Here is a 24,915-nt window from a genome sequence, read left to right on the forward strand (position 1 = left end):
GTATCCAAAAATCGAGCCTACAATTCATTTCTTGGTGCAGCAGAACTATCAACTCTCAGCTTAGCTAGTATGGAGGTAAATCCTTTGGTGATATGAGGGTCATTGAAGTACAGCCTTATTACAATGAAATCCAATGTCTAAAAATTGTTCTTATTTTGGGCTTGTACCACAGTAAGAGCCAAGATTTTAAACTCTACTAAATACAAAACAAACAAAAAGACTTTATATATTCATATTCATTTAAGAAAATATTAGAAGTGATGTATTATTTTGGAAAAAAAAAACAAAAAAAAGGCAGTCCTTGCGAGCACAGCACCGGGCAGGCCTGGAGTCAAGGACAGCTTGTGCTGTGAGTCAGCAGTGCATCGGCACCTTCAGCCTTGTAAGTTACAGCAGTACAGCCTGCCCCTCGGAACATGCACTCACTCCAAACTGACTCAGAAAACTTGAGTGGCACTTTTTTAGTTTTAATAATTAAAACAGTAAGATGGCCCTGCCTTCTGAGATAATGTTTTTGGGAGACTACTCCTCAAAACAGATGAACATAAGAGCCAATCACTCTCTTCACCCCACTTTCCAGCTATCACTGAAGTCTCTAGCCCTGTTCTCTTTCCCACAGCTCTCTGGACTCTCATAGATGTCTCCAACTTCAACCCACTTCATTCCCTTTGCTCACCACTGTCCTGTTTACCACCTGACAATGCAGGAAGATTGAGGCCTATACTAGGGCATCTATGGAGCCTTCATAGGACCAAGGACCTCTCCTCCCACTGATGCATGACAAGGCCATCCTCTGCTACATATGCAGCTGGAGTCATGTGTACACCTTTGTTGATGGCTTAGTCCTGGGAGCTCTGAGGGGTCTGGTTTGTTGATATTGTTTTTCCTATGGGGTTGCAAACCCCTACCCTGTTTTTAAAAATAATATCTTCCCTTGACCTCGCTGTCTATGCTTCCTTCAACTACATCTACCCAGATTCAAACATGACTCTTCTGTTTCTTTATTGTCTCCACCAGACACTGATTCCCAAAGCCCTGCAATTTAACATCACTCCCTGAACACCAAGTAGACTATTTCAGATTTGGTGACTGTGGTACACAAAGGACACAGAGCAGCACAGTGGTTTACAAATCCCGACCTTACAACTTATTAGTAATGTCATCTCTGGGTGTTTTGGAGAGAAGGTCATTACATCCCATACATAGCCTCCGGCACAGAAGGGAGAAATCAGAAGCATAGGGCTGGAATGACACAGAGCTGCCACAGCTGACCTATGAGTCTCCTGCCTCAGCTTCTTGAATGCTAGGATTATAGGCACACATCATTACATTCAGCTAAAAATATTTTTCTGCATCATTTTTACAGGGGATCATTATGCTATTGAACAGCCTCTTCAAAAAAAATTTTTGAAAAAGCGCACTAGGACTTAATTCTCAGCACCATATAAATATAGACAGACAAATATAGAGTAAAATTGATTTAAATTAATACTTAAAATATTACATTTTAATTGTTTAAAGATATATATAAAATATTAAAACATCCTAAGAACTAATGAAAGATTTTACATTCTTCAAATTCAAGCTGTCCTTACTCTCTTTGGGCAAGGCCTCTGCATGACCACTTGAGAATTCTAAAAAGAGAGTAAGTTTAAAAGATAAGTGAATTCAAAGTCACTAGTTTTTCTAAGTCATAATGTACCAGCAAGCATGCACTAATCTGCTACTGAAATATGGCAGAGTGTGAGCTGAAGAAGGAAAACAGGAGGATGGAGAGGTAACCAGCATTAAAGGAAAAATCAGGCGGGAAAGGAAACACAAGTACTAGTCACCAGGACAAAAGGAGTCCTGGTTTTGATTCACATCTATCTAAGTACAGAAGCATCATGCAAAGGCAGGTTGGAAGTTGTGCTTACCTTCTAAGACTCTCCTTCTTCTCCTCACGTGATAAACAGCTGTCTAAATGCTTATTGATATGATTTTCTGGAATGCTGACCCCACAAACAGGACAAGACACTGCATTTAAAAGAGGTGGGGGAGACTTCATTAGCCATAGAATGGGCAAAAATTAACAAACTGGCATCTTTCAGTAACTAAAAGACAGAATCCTAGCTGGCTGATATGCTCTTTAAAAAAGAGCAAGGAGAACAGACAAACTGGTTACTAGTAACTAGCTACTTTGTGGGAAGTCACATGATCAGAATCTTGAGCCTAGAGACTGCAATTAAGTTTGGGAGTTAGCTAACTAGAAATAAGGTACTAGGAAACCACAATGCTGAGTTTCCCCAGCATTCCCTAGGAGCATCTTACATAGGACAAAAGCAATCTCAACAACTCTGTAATGAAGTTCCACCTATGAGTAAACCAAGGCTTCACTGGCTTGTTACAATCTGGCTGAACTACTGACTTCCCTGCTCCTGGGCCAGGTCCACCTTATTAAAGCTGCAGCTCTGAGGAGTTGCAGTGAATGCGGAAGTATCCACCGTGGGTTAAAATGCAGTGTCCAAAGAAGGAAGGCTTATGGCACCAGAGTCTCCAGACTCCCTAGTCCTTCTTTTAATAGAACACAGAGAATTGTATCTATTTTACATGTTAGGGTCCATTCTAAGATTTCATTTGGATAAAAAAGAAAATATTCCTACAAGAGTTGAAAACATGTCCCTATGAAATAAAAACACATCAACAAAAACCACAGATGGAGTGATCTCCGGGATGAGATGCTGATACGCATAATCAAAAAATAAAATAAAATAAAATAAAACTTAAAAATACAATTACTAATAGGCTAATTCCCATTTTCTAGTAAACACTACTGGCCTTCAATTGGGGGTTGTATGGGTTTGTTAAATACACACATTCTTAGTAAAAAATAAGATCCTAGAGACTGGCTATGAATTTTCCAGATGACCCTTCACACCATAATCCTGGCTCTGTCACCATTCAGCCACATTGCACCACTGCAGCATGCAAACACCAGAGCATAAACAAAGGAGGAGTGCATATTCCAGGCAATCGGTAGTTACTGACCAAGTAGCACACCAGGCCAGTTTTCAGCTATTCTGTCAATCTGAGAATACTGTAGGAAGAGTGAGATAACAAACTGGTTACAGAGACATTCTAGAAGAGCCAGGAAATAAGTCAGGTTAACTGAGGTGCAAGTCCTATAGCCAAAAAAATAAGCCCATAACCACAGACTGTGGAGAACCAAGCCCCGAGCGAGAGGCCTCGTAAACAAAGCCCTTACTTGGCTAAGCTACTGCTATTGGTTGCTTCTACATCTGGTGATCTATCTGCTTTTGCTACATGGCCCATTGGGATTGGCTAAGCTTGAGAGTACTCAACAGCCGAGGGTGAGCCGGGAGGCGGAGTTTAAGTAAGCTCCAGAGAGAGCAGGAGGAGAAGCAGGCAGGAGAGAGCAGGAGGGAGAAGCATTGTTAAAAGGGTCCTGAAATAAACTGCAAAAAGGAAGAGCTCGTGTAGTTGCGTTTTTCTTGCTGGACGAGGAGGACCCAACAACTGGTGGCCCGCATGGGGAAAAAGAAAAGAAAAACCTCGAAACAGTTGGAGGCCTGGACCGGGAGAAAGTAAAAGAAAAGTACCAGTTGGAGGCCTGGACAGGGAAGGAAAAACCTCTTGAGACTCAGAACCTTTTGCAGTCAGGGTAAGCCGGCTGGTAAGTTCCCAGGTAAGTGGGATGATAAGGACCTCGGAAGTAGAGGCAATAAAGACCTCGGAAGTAGAGGCTATAAGGATCTCGGGAGTAGAAACAATAAAATAAGGTCTCCGGGTTGGAGCAATAAAGACCTCGGAAGTAGAGGCTATAAAGAGTAGTGAACTGAAAGTAAAAGAAAAATAACAAAAAAAGTAAAAGTAACAAAAATAACCATAGGCACTTTGTATTCAATTTTTCTGGCTCTCCCAGAGCTGTTATTATCAAACTCAATTTTTCTGACTCTTCAAGAGCTGTTAAGACCTGTCTGAAAGCTCTTTAAGAGCTGTTTGGAAGATCAGAGCTGTTTTAAGGCTGTGGAAGAGCTGCCTTCAGCAAGCAGCCCTATGCGGGGGTGGGTGAATTCAGCTCGGGAGATACCAGCCACCTGTTTCTGGTTAATGTCAACCCTGGCAGCAGCTTGGTATCCCTGGGAAGCCCAAGACCTAAGGGATCTGAAGAAAGCAGTGGCAGAGGATGGCCCTCATTCACCCTGGGTAGAGACCATTCTTGAGGGCTTTGCCCACCAGGCTCTCACCCTCAGAGAATGTAAGAATTGTAAGGAATGTCAAGGCTGTGTTCCCCTCACCCATGTTCCTTAAATGGATGGCCTTTTACCAGGAGGAGTGCCGTGTACAGAGAGAACAGAACCAACATTGTATCTTTAAGGGAAGAAATGTTTCAATTCGACTGTTTAGAACAAATCCTCAGTCTATAGTTGGACCTGTTAGTTCTAAGGTGTATGAGATAGAGGGAAAAGCCACATTAAAACAGCTGAAAGAGGAGCGGTCAGTGAAATCAGGAAAGGGGAACTCAGTCACAGATTGGTCTGATACAGATGAGGAATTACAGGATCTAATTGAGAAGATAGAGAAAAGCTCCCTTAGGAAGAAGCGGAAGAAAAGGGGGCCAGAGACTGAAAAAGGCCCCCCAGGCTGGGTACTGTCAGTGCCTCCCCCCTATAATCCAATCAACAGTGGGGGTCCAGGACTCTCCTTTTATCCAGAGGTTTGGCTAGCCGTGAGGTCAGACCTCCAGCTCGCCTGCCCAGTTTTTCAAGATGCTCAATCCTTCTTTAGAGAGCATCCTGTGATCTTTCCAAAGATTACGTCAGCTGCCCCTATAACTGGGGCCCCAAATGTGTTTACTGATGGTTCTAAAACAGGCTGTGGGCCCTATTTGGTAGAGAAACAAGAGCCTGTGTTATGTCAATTCCTGCCGGGCTCTCCTCAAGTAGTTGAATTAAAATTAGTAATTGAAGCTTTTTAAAAACTGACAGTTTGCTTTTAATTTGATATCTGATTCGGCTTATGTTGTTAACGCTGTAAAAATTCTTGAAACCGCTGGCCCCATTAAAATTAATAGTACCATTTGTACATTATTTGAGAATTTGCAGAAATTAATTTGGCAGAGAAAAAAATCTATTTTTTATTCAGCATATTCGGGCTCATACCGGGTTGCCAGGACCTTTAAGCAAAGGAAATGAGATTGTAGATCAATGGACTAGGATAGAGTGCATTTTCATGAGTTCTTCTATGGAAACGGCTGAATGGTTCCATCAAGGTTTTCATATAAATGCTAAGACATTACAACAAAAATTTCATCTGTCTGGAGCTGATGCCCGACAGGTGGTCTTAGATTGTCCTCAATGTATAATCCATCATCATCCCCATGGCATGGGTGTCAATCCACGGGGCTTGTCTCCCCTTAAGATCTGGCAGATGGATGTGACACATGTTTCTGAATTTGGAACTTTAAAATATGTTCACGTATCTGTAGATACGTGTTCTGAGATCATTCATGCCACACCTTTGAGTGGAGAAAAGGCATACAATGTCATCTCGCATTGCCTAGAGACATGGGCTGCTTGGGGCAAACCCCAGCAGCTAAAATTAGATAATGGACCTGCCTATACAGCTCAAACCTTTGTCATTTTGTAAACAGATGGAAGTTCATGTTTCTCATGGATTGCCATATAATCCTCAAGGACAGGATATCGTAGAGCGTGCACATCACACTCTTAAAGAACTTTTACAAAAACAAAAAGGGGGAATTGGCCAAGGCCATACCCCAAAAGAAAGAATTACTCTTGCTCTTTTTACCTTAAATTTTTAAAATTTGGATGTAGATGGCCTTTCTGCTGCGGATCGTCATCAGTGCAGCAGAGGTTTGAAAAGTCTAGTTTTTCTTTCAGGTCACATACAAAAAACCAACATCCTACCTTTAGTAGTATCCAGTTTCATAGTGGATGTAGAGGGTGTCACAGGACCATTAGCATCCGAGAGACCAAGTACTGGCTTTCCTAGGAGACTTGTCTCTTTAATCTCAGCAGATGCACTTATCTCTTTTTGAGGGCTGAATTTCCTCTCATTTTCTTTTCCCAACAACTCAGATACACAATCACCAGTTTCTTTAATCAGGAACTTATCCATTAACCTGTTTCCCTGTTTGACAGGGTGTTGGGTAGCTTCAGCATTATGTACTTTAACAACAACCTTCTTTGAGGTGGAAGACACAGGAGATATGGGTGGTGACTCTAAAGCAAACTGCAACAGGCGAGTCCTTGAAACACACAAAACAAAAAACAAACAGGTAAATAAGACGCCAAGTTATATATAATACAGAGTATCCCTAATTAATACTTAGTTCCTCTGAAACACAGAACTTATGTCACAATCACAACCAAACTAAAAAGTTTCTTTTAAAATGAGAAATAATGCAATAAATCAGAATTAAAAGGCAGTTACTAGAACTTAAGAGTATATTGGGCTCTAGATGAGACTTACTCTACAATGGCAAAGTAAAATCTGGAGGAAGACATGAAGCAACAGTTAGCACTACAACACAAGCAACGCAAAAGTGCGCTCTCTGGGAGAAGAGAGACGCATGAAGTGATACAGCCCTGACCTAAGACCTTCACCTGGCAGAGCTTTCTCAGATTTGAATGTTGAACTGACATCTAAGCAGGAGAAGTTACCTCCCTGACCAGGGAGAAGAGAGCACAATTCTGGGCAAAGATGATGAGAACATGAGGGACAGTGTGCTAGGCAGGTGGGAGGGAGCCATGAGAAGGAAACCCTCACCCATCTGCAATCATCTCCAGGGTATGCAAGGACCAAACCCTATGGGACTGGTAGGAAACAGACATTGTAAACAGGTGGTGAGCAGTTTTGTGGCTCTCAGCAGTCTGAGATCTAATTTGCATGCCTTTCTAAACTAGATGACTTCAAGCAGACCAGTGAAACTTCCTGAGACTTTATTTACCCATCAGTACAAGAAGATGTTGATTCTTAGTCTTCCAGCTCTAAAAGTCCGCATCTGTCCATGAGATATCTGAGTGCCTGTGATGAGTGCTGTTTAGTTCTACGGTACCAGATCACTTTCATAAGAATTCATAAGGGTGATGAAAATTAAGGAAAAATGACCAACTCCATTTAAACATCAGTTTGGAAATTAGCATTTCTCTCTAATTTATTCTAGGGTATATGAATTGCAAAATATTTCTTGGTTTTAGATGTCATCTGTTTTCATGTTTTTCCAAGTCTTCACATAGGCCTTTCTCCCAGACTTCAGATTCCTGGCAACAGCCTATCTCCCATTTATCCTTGAGCCTCTTAAGAGCAACTTAACACTTAACAAGTACAAGGTAGACTGCTGGTCTTCTGTTCTGTAGCTGCTCACACTTGCTGTGCGTCTTAACAGCAGTGCTTCCCGAATGCCAGGATGAAGGTGAGCCACTACATCGGGCTAAGTACATTACTTTTAAACAAGCCAAGAAAAAGTGTGTTCTTTGAAAATGAACACCAAAGGTCAAAAGAAAATGTAAAAGAACGTCATCCTTGTATCTGAAACCTCTTAAATTATTTCCCATAACCTATTATTCAATTTAGAATATTAAATTTTTAAAAATCCAAATGGCATTTATATGGTAAGGCCAAATGAGAAAAACAAGAAATAAAAATCAATAAGCAATATAAATATCTTACATTTTAGTCATAAGATTATTCTTCTTCCCTCATCAATCTTAGACCAGAATTCAAACAAATAATGATATCAATTACCTTGTTTCATCCCTACTAATTTTGCAGATGACGTACCACAACACTACACGTGATGAACATCTAAGAAACATGCACTTCAAGGATGATGCTAAGAATGGTAATGCCAAGAAGGTAAGCCCAAGGAGAATGACAAACTCCATTGGATACCTTCAAATACATAGACACATAAGATTTATCATAAAAAGTAAAACAAACAAATCAAACAAAACAAAAAGTCCTGGGATGGCTGTCATTAAGTGACTTTGATGGAAATAAGAGAACTGAAGTTCAAGACCCAGACTGGGGCTGGCAGAACTTGGGAATAACAAGCTGAGTGTACTGCAGCCTCAGCACTGGCCAGGCAGGGACAAGCAGACCCTAAAGCTTATTAGCTCTTCAGCTACACAAAGTTCAAGTTAGTGACAAACACTCCCCCAAAATTCAAGGAAGATATCCAATACTTATCTCTGGCTTCGACACCCTCACACACGCATGCAAATGTACCTACACCCATGTGCATATATATCCACTTTAACAAGTATACATGTCACATTCACATGCACCTTAGGGAAAAAACCTAATAGACACGAGTATGTCTTTACTGCAATACAGAAAGCAACGACATCAATAGGAGAATCAAAGAGACACATAGTTTCTTATTCTAGAAAAGTGTACTATTACATGGTCTCACAAAGAAATTAGCTAACCAGCCAGTTGCTGCAATGACATATTAGAGTTCAGAATATCAAACATAATCATCTTTATGATACAAACCTATTAAAAATGTGCAATTCTACTAGAAGTCTGAAGACATTTTTAAAGGCAAGGTAATCTCCAAGAATGTTCCAATAAGTGAAGAAGTCTTATACATGGACATGTGAACTAACAACATGATTAAAACAAATACAAGATATGTTTGATAGAACATGACTTTTTATATCCCTTTGGATGACTAAACTCATATCCATACATTCATGCATTTGACAGTTAAAAAGCACAGCTATGTATGAGAAGTTTACAGAGAAGAAGCAGTTGCATGTCTCACACAATATACCATATTACACATGCTGACTAAATCTGATTAAGAATTAATAGGTTAAATATAACAAATAGAACCAATTACAAATATGTGAACAAAGGGTTAATATACACACCTGCATAAAAACACATATTCTCTAGTGCTATCCACGAAAAAGTCTTAGAGGCTAACATCCCAGAAGCAACACAACACCAACCATAAAAAAAGTGCCAATATATTTACACTTTAACTCTTAATTCTTCAAAATAGGAAAGTTTCTGGTAGAGAAAACCTTGTGACTACTTCTTAAAACTTCCTCCCTGTGCGGTGGCTACCATCGCTTCCCTTCTTTGACTCCAGGATGTAACCCTGCACTCCCTAACAGAAAGGGCATGGAAAGGAGGCACGCATAAAGAGCAAAGGCAGTTAGAGGTTAGTCACCAAACTGAATCATACCGTGCAAAATTCATGCTTTTTACCAGTTCATCTAAGAGGCGATTATTTCTCAGGTCTGGCTCTGTTACTGCCTAGAAAAGGAAAACAACAGATGGAAAAGGTCAAAAGCAGTAATTAACTTGTCACAATCTTGTTTTTGAAAATGTCTGACCTGTCCTCCTGGGGCTCTCTGTCCTACTAGTCTTCCAGGAAAACTTCAAACTAAAGTGAATTCATGTCATACTAACACAGAACTTTAGCCAGTGAATCAGGACCTGCTAAACGGAAGCTGGTAGCAGCTCTCAAAAGAGTGTTAAAACTATCTGCTATTTACTCTGAAAAACTAAGACAAAACCCAACATGAGCAAGGATTTTTCCTTAAAATGCCAAAACTCTAGTTTTTCCTAATTACTTAAAAACAGAACAGAGAAGCTCTTCTAAGTAATAACTCTGGGAGAGAGGCGTTAAGTGCTCAAAGAGGGTTAAAATTAAGAAACTCGAGAATACAAGAGAAACATCTAGTACTGCAGCACTGATGTTACCTGGGATGGATGCCTTGGTGCAAATCCACCTTAACAAAGGAGCAGGCAGTGAAAGAGACCTCCAAGTCTGGAGGCAACTGCTCTGTTTAGACAAATTCAGTGACATCCTGGCAGGATGTGTTTGCTGACCTGAGTGGTCACACCTCCAGCTCCTCACAGCATCCTTTCCAAGAGACCTGTGTCTCTTCTTTCTTTACTCAGATATGAGTTTAATTTCCCATTTTATATCCCTCTCTACCTGTTCTCACCTCAAGAAAAAGTCTCAGACATGGATAGCACACTTGCTGATGTTTTTTCTGAAAGGGCTGCTCTGGGAGGGCGGTAAGAGACCAGGGAGGCTTGGGTGAGCTCACTTGCCATGAATCTCTTGCCTCCTACAAATATATACACCAATTCTTCACAAACTAAGAATCCAGCATTAGTTTGCATACAAAGTGAGAAATTATAAAAAGTTAGGAGCCACAAAAGCACAAATTGTAGCAATCAAAGAGTAGTAGGGCTTTTTACTTTCTAAAATATATTAGGGTATCAAAAATCCTGATGAGAAATGGAACAAAGCCCATGTCCCTTATGTATACTTAAGAAATCTTTCCTGGAAATGTTCAAATGGTTTCATTCAATGATAACATATCATCCCATGCATTTTTGTGGAAATTTTGCCCTATTCAACAAAAATTTAAAAAAAATACAAATAAAAACTTACCACGCAACAAGTTGGGCACTGAGTTTTATAGGACAAAAATTTTCTTATACAGAGTGAACAATCTGCAAAAAGACACAAAGTGTAACATAGGAAGTTATGCTATTCAGTAATGCAGGAATCTTAATACAATGCTGCCTTCCAGCTAGAATAGGTCGTCATTATTTCATTCCAAGTTTCTAGTATCTTCTTGCTCCACAGTATTTACATGTACATCTAAAAGGCACTGTTAAGGGAAGACGGCACCTCTAGTACACTGACTCTCTAAACTCCCACAACTCTGTAAGCACACACTACTCCCTCTTTGCCCACTTTGTGAACCACAAGGACTCAGTGAAGCCCTGGGCTTATTTTATACACATACCTAGTATTTCCCATTTGAAAACAGAAAACTTGAAAATGGGATATACAGACACAACACATATCCAGGTTATTAAGTGAAGATTTCTACACCCTAAAATTGTGAGGCCCACAACCTCATGCTTAACAAGCATTTGGGTGGCAGGTACCAAACAATACACAGGGCTAAGGGTTTGTTTTTTTGTTGTTTTGTTTTTGTTTTGTTTTAATCTCATATAGCCAACAAAGTATGGGGCACCTACATTACAAAGTTAAGCAAGAAATAAGTATCTACTAAATTTTTCACACCTGGAGCAGCACAAAATGAAAACTCTCGGGTGTAATAGATTGACACTTTGCTGGTAGCTCCTTTCTACAAAGCTGAATTAAGGAGCCTTGTTTAAAAAAAAAAATCCATTTAGTTGAGGAAGCAAAAAGAGTACGGTTTTGATGGTGCAAGTATTCATAAAGAAGCACTGCCAGTTCCAACACCAACACTCCCAGGGTAAAGGATATATTCTGTAAAGGGGTAAAGGATATATCCTGTAAAGGGGTAAAGGATATATTCTGTAAAGGGGTAAAGGATATATTCTGTAAAGGGGTAAAGGATATATTCTGTAAAGGGGTAAAGGATATATTCTGTAAAGGGGTAAAGGATATATTCTGTAAAGGGGTAAAGGATATATTCTGTAAAGGGGTAAAGGATATATTCTGTAAAGGGGTAAAGGATATATTCTGTAAAGGGGTAAAGGATATATTCTGTAAAGGGGTAAAGATATATTCTGTAAAGGGGTAAAGGATATATTCTGTAAAGGGGTAAAGGATATATTCTGTAAAGGGGTAAAGGGATATATTCTGTAAAGGGGTAAAGGGATATATTCTGTAAAGGGGTAAAGGATATATCCTGTAAAGGGGTAAAGGATATATCCTGTAAAGGGTTAAAGATATATTCTGTAAAGGGGTAAAGATATATTCTGTAAAGGGGTAAAGATATATTCTGTAAAGGGGTAAAGATATATTCTGTAAAGGGGTAAAGGATATATTCTGTAAAGGGGTAAAGGATAGATATATTCTGTAAAGGGGTAAAGGATATATTCTGTAAAGGGGTAAAGGATATATTCTGTAAAGGGGTAAAGGATATATTCTGTAAAGGGGTAAAGGGATATATTCTGGCAAAGAACAAACAAAAAACAGGTTAGCTCTGCTGGCCATTGCAAAGAAGCTACAAGTGGCCATTCAGTTGCTGAGCAACCTGAAAAACCAACAACTCACCCTAGATCCATGGAAAAAGCAAGGTCGTAGGCCAAACTGCTACCCTTCCCCCAGAAAAGCTAGACAGGCAACACCTCAGGGAGGAGAGACCACAAGCAGAAAGCACCTCAGAGCCAGAAAAGAAACCTGTACTGGAGCTACCACCAAAGAGAACACCCAAAGTGTGACTGACAGCTGCCGGACAGATCTGAAGTCGGTGTCAGGAGTGGGATAGAGCTCTGACAGGCCTGGCCATGCGGGGTTTTGGAGAAATAGAGGCAGCTTTGGTACTCTGGACTAGGAAAGCAGTTGAAGTAGGGTATAATGGGCCATCCTAGTAAAAGCTCAGAAGACAGTAGGGCTGAGAGCAATGTGGACTGTGGAGGCCCAGCTCAAAAGGTTTCAGAAAGGAATATTTGCAACATTCTTGTGATATTTTGGCAAAGAATGTAGCAACTTTCCACACTTGTCTTAAAATGCTACCTGAGGCAAAACTGAAAATAATGGGTTAATTTCCTTGGTAAGGGAGATTTTAAGGCAGTCAAATACTGACTCTGTCACAGTTCTTAGAAATCACTCTTGGGTCTACAATGAAAAAGAGCAAAAATACAAAATGTAGTTTGAAAAGGAGAAAATGTAATGTCAGAGCTAAGGCCTAGGCAGAAGAGAGAAGAAGATTAAAGAAAGACCTGTTATGCAATGGAATACTGGAAGGGGTGCACCAGAGCAAGACCCCATCCAGCTAAGCTTCCACCTTGTGAAAAGGAAACAAAGGAAAGCTTTTATAAATGTAATTCAAGGAGGGGGCCAGGCTCTATCCTGAGTGAACAATACAACTTGGCAGAGTTGTCCATGTGAGTCTTGCTCTCAAGTCATAAGGACACACAAGCAAAGTGGTTGTGGACTCTTCCTCCAGTGGCTAAAGACAGCCAGTGAAGCCTGTAGAGAGAATCTTTATATACCTGTCAATAAAAAGCCTATGACCAGTGAGCTAAGGCAGGATTAGAAGGTGGGTCATCCCAAAGATGAAATTCTGGTAATAGTCATGCATGGGAGATTTGCTGCAAACACTGAAGGGGACAGTTGTATGAAACTAAGGAGAGATAACCAACCAACCATGTGGTGGGACTTAGAATAGAATAAATGGGTAATTCAGTTATGAGCTAGTCGGGAACCAAAAAAAGGCTATTGGCTTAGGCATTTATTCATATATAAGAACTCTCAGAGTCATTATTTCAGGGAACAAAGATGCAAAGTGGAAATGCCCACAGTTACAGAGGCCAGGCATGTGGCAGGAGAGTCCCAGCATGAAGTCTCTGAAAGGCATAAAGCTGAAAGTCTCTGAAAGGCATAAAGCTGTGAAAGTGAAGCCTGGACCTTGTTGGAGATGCCAAGATGTTAGAGGTGCCAAAGCCATGGGATATCTGCCAAGTTGAGCTAGCTGTATACAGGGAGTGGAACTAGCCCAGGAGCAAAGAGTATTGCAGTCAGCAAAACTGGAAGAGAAGAACCATCTAAATCCTCACATCAAACATGGAGTTAGAGAATTTGGAGTTTGCCCTACTGGGTTTCACTCTTGTATTGGTCCAGTATTTCTATGCTACTCTATGTTGCAATTATTACTGTATGTTGCTTTTTGATTTTGTGCTTACAGAAGTTACAATTAAAATATTGTCTTGAGTTTCAAAAGAGACTTTGAACTTTTAAACTATGTTGAGATTGTGAAAAACTATGCCATTCTTGTCTGCAGACACACTTCCCCATTGTGATGGTGATGGACTCTTATCTCTCAGGCAAGGTAAACCTCAAATAAACCCTTCCTTCCATAAGCTGGTGTTTTATCACAACAAAAGAAAAAAAAGTAGCAAACTGCTCAGAATGGGCCAAGCGTGGGGGGGGTGGGGGGTTGGGGGGGTGGGTGGGAAGGTGGTTTGGTTTTGGTATGTGTGTTATATGTTGTACAAGCACTTGCCTGGATATGTACACATGGAGCCAATGCTGTGTATCTTCCTCAATCACCCTCCATCTTATTTTTTGAGACAAGATCCCGAAACTCACTGTTGTTACTGCTGTTTTTCCAGTTAGGCTAACTAGAGCCCCAAAGATCCATCTGTTTGTCCGCAAGTTCTAAGGTTATTGATGTCTGCATCACCCTTGGCTTTTAAGTGGATAGTAGAGATCACAACTCATATCCTCACTTTACCCACTAAAGCATCTTCCACAGCCTTGTCAAGTTCTGCATATTAGTTCCCAGAACTATCTTCTGAAGGAAAAACTACTCAACAGACTTTTACATTTAGAGAAATCCTGGGCAATAATTACAAACTCACCCACTTGTAAGTGGCACTCAAGAGCCAAGCGTAGGTGTATCTGCAAAGCAGACATTTGCCATCATCTTATTATGACTTCACAGAACTTTCTGTCATCAATGATTTCCAATAAAACCAACTTTAAGTCAAACTGAACCGATTTTTAACTTTCCAAGACAAACCAACTTGAAAACAGAGGATGAAAAATGCCATAATTAAATATTCAATATGCTAGATGGCCTAAATGGCAGGCTAACTAGCCTGCATAACCATAAGCTATTTAATACTTAGGAGAGCGGCAGAGTACTTGCCTAAGAATGTATGAGGGTGTGGTCAAGTCTTATCCCCCAACAAATAAGTAAACAGATGATAAGCATATTCAATAAGCATTTAAAAATATTTCTCATAAAGAAGAAAAGCAATTCTATTGCACAATTGTTTTTGGGAGCACATGGCTGTTAAGTGATAAAATGATCTGTAATGCTCTTCAATAGGAGTACTGTGAGGGATCCAGAGGGTCCTCAAGTTATATGATGGTCTGACTGATAATTTTCCAGCTATACCAGAGTGAAAAAATGGTATTCACTCAATAGAAACTGTATTTTGCATTTTAATTTTCTCTGTCCTGCTCCTCATCACAATTTTCCACTAGCAACATGTAGTATGATGCTTTTGAATGCTGGGTAGAGATAGTAGGCACAGCTTCCTGAAAGCAAGCTGGTCAGAAGGATGAGTGTATTGTGTCTGTTCTGAGCTACAACAGGAAATAGGTTAAGTGGATTAATAAATGTTTACCTTACTAGCAAAGCACATAAAATTGTAATAATAAAAAGTAAATCAATAAATAGAATAATCATAAAAAAACGTTTACCTTAATAATATTTTCAACTGCTGATAGGTTTACTGAAATATAATCCCATGTTAAAAAGTAACTGCATTCCTAATATTTTGAAGTTTAAAATTTACAATTCTACACTAAGTGGCTGAACCATTTATCTGTCATCCTGCTAAAAAATATCCTGAAGTTTAACATATTAAAGCGCTCAGCAAATAAGCATACACTGTTACCAAAATCTTTACTACCATAAACTCTACAAAAGGCATGTAAAAATATGCAAGGGGGAGGTAGTAGAAAATATAAGGACATTGTAAAAAACACAACTGCCATATTCAAGAAAAGGTGATGGCATTGACCTTGAAAGGGCCCGGCAAAGGAATGAAAGATGGAAAGTGAGTATGTGAACATGATTTCCTTCACCGTTAAGGAAAACTACCTTGTGCTTTACTAACAAAAACAAAGTGTACTTACAGTTGTGAGAGCACTGGGGGATTATCACTGCAATGTTGAAATACTCAAAGCAAATCCCACAGCGCAGCAAGTCATCTATTGTCTGCAAGGCAAAATCACATGTGTATCAGCAGGACATCAACAGCACAACCAGTGCCTGTAAGCACCTTTCCCTCTAGTCCCTAAAATTAATTACATAACACTCATTTGTGAGTGATACGTATTCCAAAATCTAACTATAGATAAATAACAAAGGATCATGACAGAGAAAAGCTTCCCTACGAGTATTCAAGTTTCAGGTTATCCCACTTGCTTTGTGGGCAGTTGGAGCTGCAGGTTCCCGTGCCACACTGTCAGCCCTTCACAACGGGCTCCTGCATCACTGCTCTTCTTCTCCTGTCCTTCAGACCCATCTTCCAGCACAGAGTCACCACTTGGTGGAAGATTTCAACAACCTTTCTTTCTGATGACTCTAGCCTGTGTCAAGTTGACACAAAACCAGCCAGTACAAAAGACTAATAAAGTCAAAGATTTAAAGAGTCTCTGGTAGGGTGTGGTCAATGCACCTGTAATACCAGCACTTCAGAGGCTGAGGTACGGTTGAATGCAAATTGAGATGGGACTATATAATGAGACCTTATCCCAAACAAAAATAAATAAAAATAGATAAATACTAAACTATCCAATTAAAACCCTTATCTCACAATGAGGAAACTTAACATCCCAGGTAAGCACACAATACTGGGCTTGAGTCAAACCAAGGCCGAAATACCCATCCTCTTCATGGTAGTCTGGTACTTTCCTCAGGACACGTCACAGTGCAGCCAAATGAGAAAGCCTTCAAAGCAGCTGGCTAAAGCCAGTGTCAACTGGGATAACAAACTAAACCGAAACAGACTTATTCTTGGAACTTAAAATCTTTTAATTTGTTTAAGAAAGGTACTGATGGTGATTACAGTGGACTGCTTTATTCTCAAGAAATGGAAGTGCAGGAACCTAAGGAAGTGGCTAAAGGATAGGGCCGTTGCCCTGCGTGGAAATGGCCCTGGCTAGCATCCTCAGGTAGACACAGAGATGACTTAACATGTAGACTATGGCCAAGGATAGTGTCACAGACTTCTCAACACTTAGGAGGCAGAGGCAGAAGGATCTCTGTGAGTTCAAGATCAACCTGGTCTACATAGCTTCAGGGCATCCAGAGCTACAGTGAGAGTAGGCTCAAAAAAAAAAACAAAAACAAAAAACAAAAATTCCCACCAACACCAACAAAGTAGAATATATTCCATATATAAAGAAACTTCTGAAAGGATACAACAAAGTGACCAATCACAGTTACAAAGATAAGGGACTGGGCAATGAGGGACATGGCAGAAAAGAGACCTTTTCTATTTTATGTATTTCTGGAACCATATGAATAGATTACTTAACAATTGTAGAGGCTGAAGAGATGGTTCATCAGTTAAGAGAACTTGTGTTGGATTCCCAGAGGCCATACATGGCACACGACCATCCATGACTCCAGCTCCAGGGGAGGTAATACTCTCCTCTGACCTCCATGGGTACCAGGCATGTATGTAGTACATATACATACAAGTAGGTAAAGCACTCAGTGCACAAAATAAAATAAATAACTCTTTAGAATAAATAATTAGTGTAAATAAGCAAATATAACCCTGTGAGTACATACTTTAAATCGTAGCACTTCAGAGGCAGGAGCAGGAGGATCCGAAGTTAGAAGCCAGCTTGGGCTAGGTAGCAAGCAAGTTCCAAGCCTATCTATACTACATAAGGAGGCTGCATTAAAACCACACTCAAACAAAAAAGTTGTCACTTACAATCTATATGAAACATTACATAGCTATAAAAATCTGCTTGTGCTGGGCGGTGGTGGCACATACCTTTAATCCCAGTACTTGGAAAGCAGAGACAGTGAGTTCTGTGAGTTCTAGGCCAGTCTGGTCTACAGAGCTAGTTCTCAGATAGACAGGGCTATAACAAAGAAACCCTATCTCAAAAAACAACATAAAAACAAACAAACAAATAATAATCAATTGTGGAAAAAATAAAAAACATTAAAAAGCTGGGCAGTGGTGGCACACACTTTTAATCCCAGCACTTGGGAGGCAGAGGCAGGCCGACTTCTGATTTCAAGGCCAGCCTGGTCTACAGAGTGAGTTCCAGGACAACCAGGGCTATACAGAGAAACCTTGCCTCAGAAAAAAAACAAAACAAAAAAAAACAAAAAAAAACATTAATAACAATCATCATCATCAATTGTGGAAGGGAAATATTCAGGTTGTAATAGATACATTGTTTTTAAAATAAGGAAAAAGCCTGCACTCAGAGGACAGAGCTAGTTACAGGACAGCCAAGGCTATCCAAAGAAACCCTGTCTCAAAAAAACAATAACAAAAGCAAAGAAAAACCAACTGTCATAGGTAACTGGTTAGGTTGTGATAGATACAAACTGTCTATTATATGTAAAAGAAAAATAAGGGTGAAGAATGCACTCAGGGGACAGAGGCAGGAGGGCTGGCTACCCAATGATTCTTGATAGAAAAACAAACATCAAAACAAAAAACAACATCCACCGGATAAGCAGAGGTGACACACATCTTTAATCCCAGCACTTGGGAGGCAAAGGCAGGCAAGCAGGTCCCGGTGCGTTCAAGGCCAGTCTGGTCTACAGAACAAGGCTAAACATAGAAACCCTGTCTCAACCACCACCACCATCACCCCACCCCGAAAAAAACAAAAAGCAAAAAGCAAGCAAGCAAACAAACAAACAAGAAAAAACCATCACACTAAATGTTATTTAAGGGAGATAATTCAGTATGCAATAATCCCTTAAAAAGAAAGGCTAAGCGCTGGATCCTTGTCTCTCTTTTAAAAAGATGTAAGCCAGGGATGAGTGCTCAGATTGCTGGAGCAGGTGGATCTTGAGGCCAGCCTGGTCTTCATACCGAACTCCAGGCTAGCCAAGGGCTACAGGGTAAGACCTTGTCTCCTAAATTAATAAAATAAATAAAAGTTTAAATAAAGAGAGATGCGTCATTATTGAGTCATGCAGGGCACATTAGGCAGGGGAACCGGATGCAGTGTTAAGAACGAGGAGCACGTCCGGACCCCAGCCAGAAATGGAAAACCATGGTAAGCAGACCCTCTGTTATGCTACTTGATTATAAAATGTCATCGGATGCAACGTCCAATCAAATCACGAGTGGTGTCACTGTTAACACAGGAGTTCAAGTAGGATGAGCTGTCACCATCACTGACACTGCGTTACAGTGACTTTATCCCGCTTACGCGGTGATTGTGACAGAAACCCAAAACATCCGGTCCGTTAGGGCGGCCACCTTGGGCTCACTGCGCAGGACCGCAGCGCGTTCCCAGACCGTCTCGGGGGTTGGAAACTGAGGCCCGGCGTCGCGAGGTCAGCCAGGATAAGGCCGAGGCGGGGGCGCGCGTACCGGAGTGCCCCGCCGGCACCGACGAAGTCCGCGCCCCAGCCTTCCCGGGAGACTCACCTTCATCACTGCCAACGCCGGAGGCCACCGCGGCTCGGCCAGGACCTCCATGGTCACACCTGATGAGCCCGCCAGCTACCGGCCTGCCACGCAGCTCCTCCACTCGAAATTCCCCGCGCTGCAGCGTACGTCAGATACGTGCGGCGGGCTCGCGGCGAGCGCACAGCATGCTGGGAGCTGTAGTTCTCGTGCGGTGGGCGTCCGCAGCTTGGAAAACCGAAGTGCAAGAGTGAGAATTCCTGGGCGTGGTAGCCTGGAGCGATGCAGGAGTTGGACCCGTTTGGATCCCAGGAGACAAGAAGATAATTGAAAGATTCAGGGCAGCTTTAATCTGTCTTATAAAATGAGTAAAAAAAAAAAAAAAAAAAAATTCTGGAAGGTGATTGAATATTAGGAAAAAGACAGAACCCAAATGAAGTCTAAGCCTTGATTGAGAGTTCAAGGTCTAGGCTCACGTCTTCTCCTTCAGATCATAGTCTCTGTTTGCTATAGAGATCTGTCCTGCTCCTTGAAAATATCTAAAGTTACATTTATTATTATTTATTATTTATTATTATTATTATTACTCCTCTTTCTATAAGCATCCACCAGAGCCACAGAGAGCCTCTGTTTTTCAGAAATAACCACGGTTAATATTGGCACTTAGTTCTCAGATAGTCTCCATGCATAAGGACCAGTGTTAGCAAAGAGCGTTAGTAAATCAGTTTAACAGGAACCCACATTCTTTTTGTTGTTGTTAGATATTTTGCTTTTTTTATTAGATATTTTCTTTATTTACATGTCATATAATTTCTCTTTTCCCAGTTTCCCCTTCAAAAAAAAAAAAAACACCAAGAACAAACCCCTGTTGCTTCCCCCTTTCCCTGCTTGCCACCCCACCCTCTCCCACTTATTGGCCCCGGCATTCCCCTACACGGGAGCACAGAACCTTCACAGGGCCAAGGGCCTCTCCTCCCATTGAGGATGGACTTTGCAATCCTCTACTATACACATGCTACCAGAACAATCAGTCCTACCATGTATAGTCCTTGGTTGGTGGTTGAGACCCTGGGAGCTCTGAAGGTACTAGTTAGTTCATATTGTTGTTCGTCCTAAAGGGCTGCAAACCCTTCAGCTCCTTTGGTCCTTTCTCTAACTCCTTCATTGGGGACCCTGTACTCAGTTCAATGGATGGTTGTGAGCCTCTACATCTGTATTAGTTAGGTACTGTCAGAGCCTCTCAGAAGACAGCTCTATCAGGCTGGCTTGTCCTTCCTTCAGTCTCTGCTCCATGGTTAGTCTCTGCAACTCCTTCCATGGGTATTTTGTTCCCCTTTTTAAGAAGGGATGAAATGTCCACATTTTGGTCTTCCTTCTTCTTGAGTTTCTTGTGGTTTGTGGGTTGTTCTTCCTGTATTCTGAACTTCTGGGCTAATAACCACTTATCAGAGAGTGCATACCATGTGTGTTCTTTTGTGATTGGGTCACCTCACTCAGGATGATATTCTCCAGATCCATCCATTTCCCTAAGAATTTCATAAATTCATTGTTTTTAATAGCTGAGTAGTACTCCATTGTGTAGATGTACCACAATTTCTGTATCCATTCCTCTGTTGAGGGACATCTGGGTTGTTTCCAGTTTCTGGCTGTAGTGGCTATACCTGGTTGTCAACTTGACTATATCTGAAATGAACTACAATCCAGAAATAGAAGGCTCACCTGGCCCTAATCTGGAGGCTGAGAGATACAAGTTTCTGACCTGAATCTTGGCATGGAGATCTTGAGGTATAGTGGCTATGAATCCCAGAGGATTAAGATAGAAAGATCTATGAGTTCATGATCATCTGGGATTAAAGGTATGGTGGTGGCATAGTGGCTATGAATCCTAGAAGATTAAGACTGGAAGATCTATGAGTTCAAGCAAGGTCATCTGGGGTTAAAGGTGTGGTGACACACACCTTTAATCTGTGTGTGTGTCACCACACCTTTAACCTGGGCAACACCTTTTGCTGGAGACCTATATAAGGACATTGGAAGAAGGAAGGCTTGCTCTGCTTCGCCTGCTTGCCTTGTGGGACTGAGGAACTGCTGGATCCTCAGACTTCCATTCACAGCTGCTGCCGACCATTGTTGGGAGTTGATTGTTGGAGTTGGACTACAGACTGTAAGACATCAATAAATTCCTTTACTACATAGAGACTACCATAAGTTCTGTGACTCTAGAGAACCCTGACTAATACACTGGCTATTATAAATAAGGCAGCTATGAACATGGTGGAACATGTGTCCTTATTGCATGTTGGAGCATCTTCTGGGTACATGCCCAGGAGTGGTATAGCTGGGTCCTCTGGTAGAACTATGTCCAATTTCCGGAGGAACCGCCAAACTGATTTCCAGAGTGGTTGTACCAGTTTGCAATAGGAACCCACATTCTTTTTGTTTGTTTGATTGATTGGTTAGTTTCATTTGTTTGTTTGTTTTTTCGAGACAGGGTTTCTCTGTGTAGCCCTGGCTGTCCTGGAACTCACTCTGTAGCTGGAACTCACTCTGTAGACCAGGCTGGCCTCGAACTCAGACATCTGCCTGCCTCTGCCTCCCAAGTGCTGGGATTAAAGGCGTTCGTCGCCACCGCCTGGCCTTTTTTTTTTTTTTTTTTTTTTTTTTATCAGATTACTTCAACTACTTTACAGGTTCCTCATCCTCTTTTATCTTCCAGGCGATGTCTCCAGCAAGGTTCTTTTTAGGCTCCATTATCTAGACGTGGAATGCCGATCAAAGCACAGTTCAGCACTCAACCTCTGCCTTCTTTAGGCCTCCACTGCACTAGGTGTCAGAGGCCACAAGTTGGTCCAGATGCCACCCAAGACAGAACCCTGAAGCCTCCTGCATCACTGATATCAAGGTGGCCCACACATTTACTTATTCAGCATGTATGTTTTGAAGACTTACAGTGGGCCAGGCATGTGAGCTCTCCTGGGAAGTAGGGAGAGAGATGTGGTTGCTACAGACACTTTACAAGCATAAAGACTAAGACCCAAGAGATTAGGGCTATATTGTTTTGAGTTTTCATCATAAAATGACCTCTGTAATCTGAGCCAATTAATTTTTCCTAGCCTACACTCACAAATGAACTGTGCAACAATAACATGAAGATCATTTAGGTGAAAGTTTACTTATTACAGTAACTAACATATTAGACCACCTGTATTAAAAGCACTACTGTGGCCTTTTTTTTTTTAATATATATATCTGTGCACCTGCTTGGTTTATTCATTATTCAAAGAAAAGAAAAATGGGTAATTGGTGCAGGGCATCTTGCAGGTAAGTAGAAGCCGGGCTTGAACTCAGGGTGTTATGCTTTTTTGCATATAAACTACCACAGAATAGTCTCATAAGTGTCTGGTCAAGACAGTTCTTTCCACGTGCAGATACAGAACCAAGTGTCAGAACAGCACAAGGATTCAGACACTGAATCTAGCAAGCCAGCCACCAGAAGGTAAGTGAGGGATTAGATGCTTGGTGGATTTGTACCAACAGATCAGGAAGAGTACACAAATGACCTCTAGGTTGAGTTGGGTGCTGTTGGATAGTTCTGGGAACATCAGGAGCAAGTTGCCGTGCAAGGATAGGGCAATAACAAAACGAGTACGCCGTAGTTATTCCTTTATACTTGATACTGGGTAATTAGATTGACAAGCGGCTGGGAGTGAAAGAGAAATGTGTGAGAAAAGAGGGAAGAATTGGGAGAAGGAGGGAGGGAAGTGAGAAGGAGAGAGAGAGAAGAGGCAGGGGTGGGGAGGCACTCACTTCTCTGTGCAGAGCCTCCAGACCACACCCCAATGTCATTCATCTCTGAACTCTTGTCACCAGCCATTTGGTGAGATAGTATGAATGAGCAAATCACCAGCGAGCTCATATTCCCAGGTCATCTTTTCCACCTAAGATGAGTGTTTTCCTCCTGTCCTCTTTAGCAACACCCAAGGAGCAAGACACTCCTCCAGATCATCTCTGGGCCTAGGGAGAAAAGTTCCAGGGGAAAAGCAGGTTCCAGAAAGACCACTATGGGCTCAGGGCAATATGCCTCCCTTTTTCCCTCCCTTAAGATTCAAGAGCCATTCTCCCGTAACAAGCTGCTGTCTGTCTCTGAGAAATGTGTCCTTCTTTTAGATCAATAACAAGCTTGTGCTTCTTTATTCAGGAGCAAAAACAAAATGTTCTGTATTTAAAAAGCAAACGAGAGTCAGCAGGATCTCCCACAACACTTAGCCCCAAGTGAAGAGCCAGGATAGGATGGGATGGCTCCTGAAAAACATGCCCAGTAAACTTGAATTTCAGATATACAGCAAATATTCTTGAAGTATAGTGTGTCACAAACATTACATATAACATACTTATATTTTTAAAATATTCCCAGCTTATCTGAAATTAATTTTTTTAACCCGGTCATCCTGTGCTTTTATTTGCCAAAGCTGACAACCCTAATCAGGGCAATGTCCTCCCAGCCAAGTGGAGGCCTATCCTCAACTCACCCTGAGTGTCTCATGATCCTGAGCTCGTGCCAAAAGCCTCTGCATCCTGCCTTCATCTCTCTCCTCCATCCCTCTCGTTCTAATTCACTTTCTTAAAGAATTTGGAGCTTTCCCCCCTTCCTTCTTGTCTTCCTTATCTCTCCCTTCCTTTCTCCTTTCTTCCATTTTTTGGTTTTATTGTTATTTGTCTGCCTGGCTGTTTGCAGTACTAGGGGTCAAACCCAGGGTCTGGTGTGAACTAGGCAAGCATTGTACCACAGAGCTACATCCTCAGCTGCCCCACTCTCCTTTTAAGGTTCAGCTATTTTATATTTGAGTGTTTTGTCTACAAAACATGCATGGCTGGTATTTGCAGAGGAAAGAAAGAAAGAAAAAAATGGAAGGAAGGAAGGAAGAAAGGAAGGAAGAGAAAAAGGGAAAAGGAAAAAGAAAACTGCTGAATTTGCGGACCTAGCTATGGTTGTGAATTACCATGTAGATGCTGGTCCTCTGGAACAGCAGGAAATGCTTTTAATCACCGTGCTATCATCCAAGGCCCCAGTCTTGTGGTTTTTAAGACAAGGTCTGGCTTTGAAACTCTGTCTTTCTGTTTTTATCTCCCAAGTGCTGATGCTCCAAGCTGTGTGACCCCACAAGACCCAGCCCCTCCATTCATTTTACTAATGTTTCCAGCCCCCTGACACCTTTTTCAGGAGCTTTTACACACAAGATGACAAGTCAGATACGGTCCCTGATCTTGAGGAGCTTAAACCCTGGGGTTTGGAGGGGGGATGGCGTAGACAAGGGAGCATGAAAGAAAGTAATTTTCTTAATGTGGAAAGTGAATGTGAGTACATTGAAGACTGATGTTTCAATGGAGAATAGAGATCCTTGAATGGGATGGCCTGGGATGGTCTCCTATAGGTGGTAATACATGCATGATAGTTCCTAGCCTTGGCAAATTGTCCAGATTTGAACCTCTCCATACCTCAATTTTTTCATCTGTAAAATGAGCTGATCAGAGACAACATTTGCATCAAAAGGACTTTTAAGATGTATGCTAATCCATTGCAGTGATATTTGAAATTTAAGTGCAAAACAACATACACAACATATGTAATTTTAAAATCGAGTGATAGATATAACAAATTAAACTATTACCTGCATTATTCTAAAATTTTGAAAATTGTCATCATAATTAGGACGTTTACTGCTGCCATCTTACAAATGGCCACATGGGGGCAACAAAGTACCATACAAACAGACTGAG

General features: G+C 41.2%; 1 protein-coding gene across 6 annotated transcripts in view; it reads right to left on the bottom strand.

Moving 5' to 3' along the window:
- Rad18 (RAD18 E3 ubiquitin protein ligase) overlaps positions 1 to 19,278 on the bottom strand; it is a 77,661-nt gene extending 58,383 nt beyond the window's left edge. For 4 of the 6 annotated variants that reach the window (XM_031382838.1, XM_031382839.1, XM_031382837.1 and 1 more), the window contains exons 1-6: positions 19,159 to 19,278; positions 15,653 to 15,734; positions 10,448 to 10,509; positions 9,224 to 9,294; positions 5,931 to 6,271; positions 1,917 to 2,016 (exon numbers count right to left, since the gene is read on the bottom strand). In XM_031382838.1, coding sequence (XP_031238698.1) covers positions 1,917 to 2,016; positions 5,931 to 6,271; positions 9,224 to 9,294; positions 10,448 to 10,509; positions 15,653 to 15,734; positions 19,159 to 19,209 — 707 coding nt within the window. In that variant the 5' untranslated portion in view covers positions 19,210 to 19,278. Of the gene's footprint in view, positions 1 to 1,916; positions 2,017 to 5,930; positions 6,272 to 9,223; positions 9,295 to 10,447; positions 10,510 to 15,652; positions 15,735 to 17,318; positions 17,520 to 18,791; positions 19,018 to 19,158 lie in introns of those variants that run through there. The other 2 variants (XM_031382841.1, XM_031382840.1) reach the window with 2 other exon arrangements.
- Positions 19,279 to 24,915: the final 5,637 nt, after the last annotated feature.

Source organism: Mastomys coucha, unplaced genomic scaffold, assembly GCF_008632895.1.
Source record: "Mastomys coucha isolate ucsf_1 unplaced genomic scaffold, UCSF_Mcou_1 pScaffold20, whole genome shotgun sequence".
In the NCBI taxonomy this organism is placed as follows: Eukaryota; Metazoa; Chordata; class Mammalia; order Rodentia; family Muridae; genus Mastomys; species Mastomys coucha.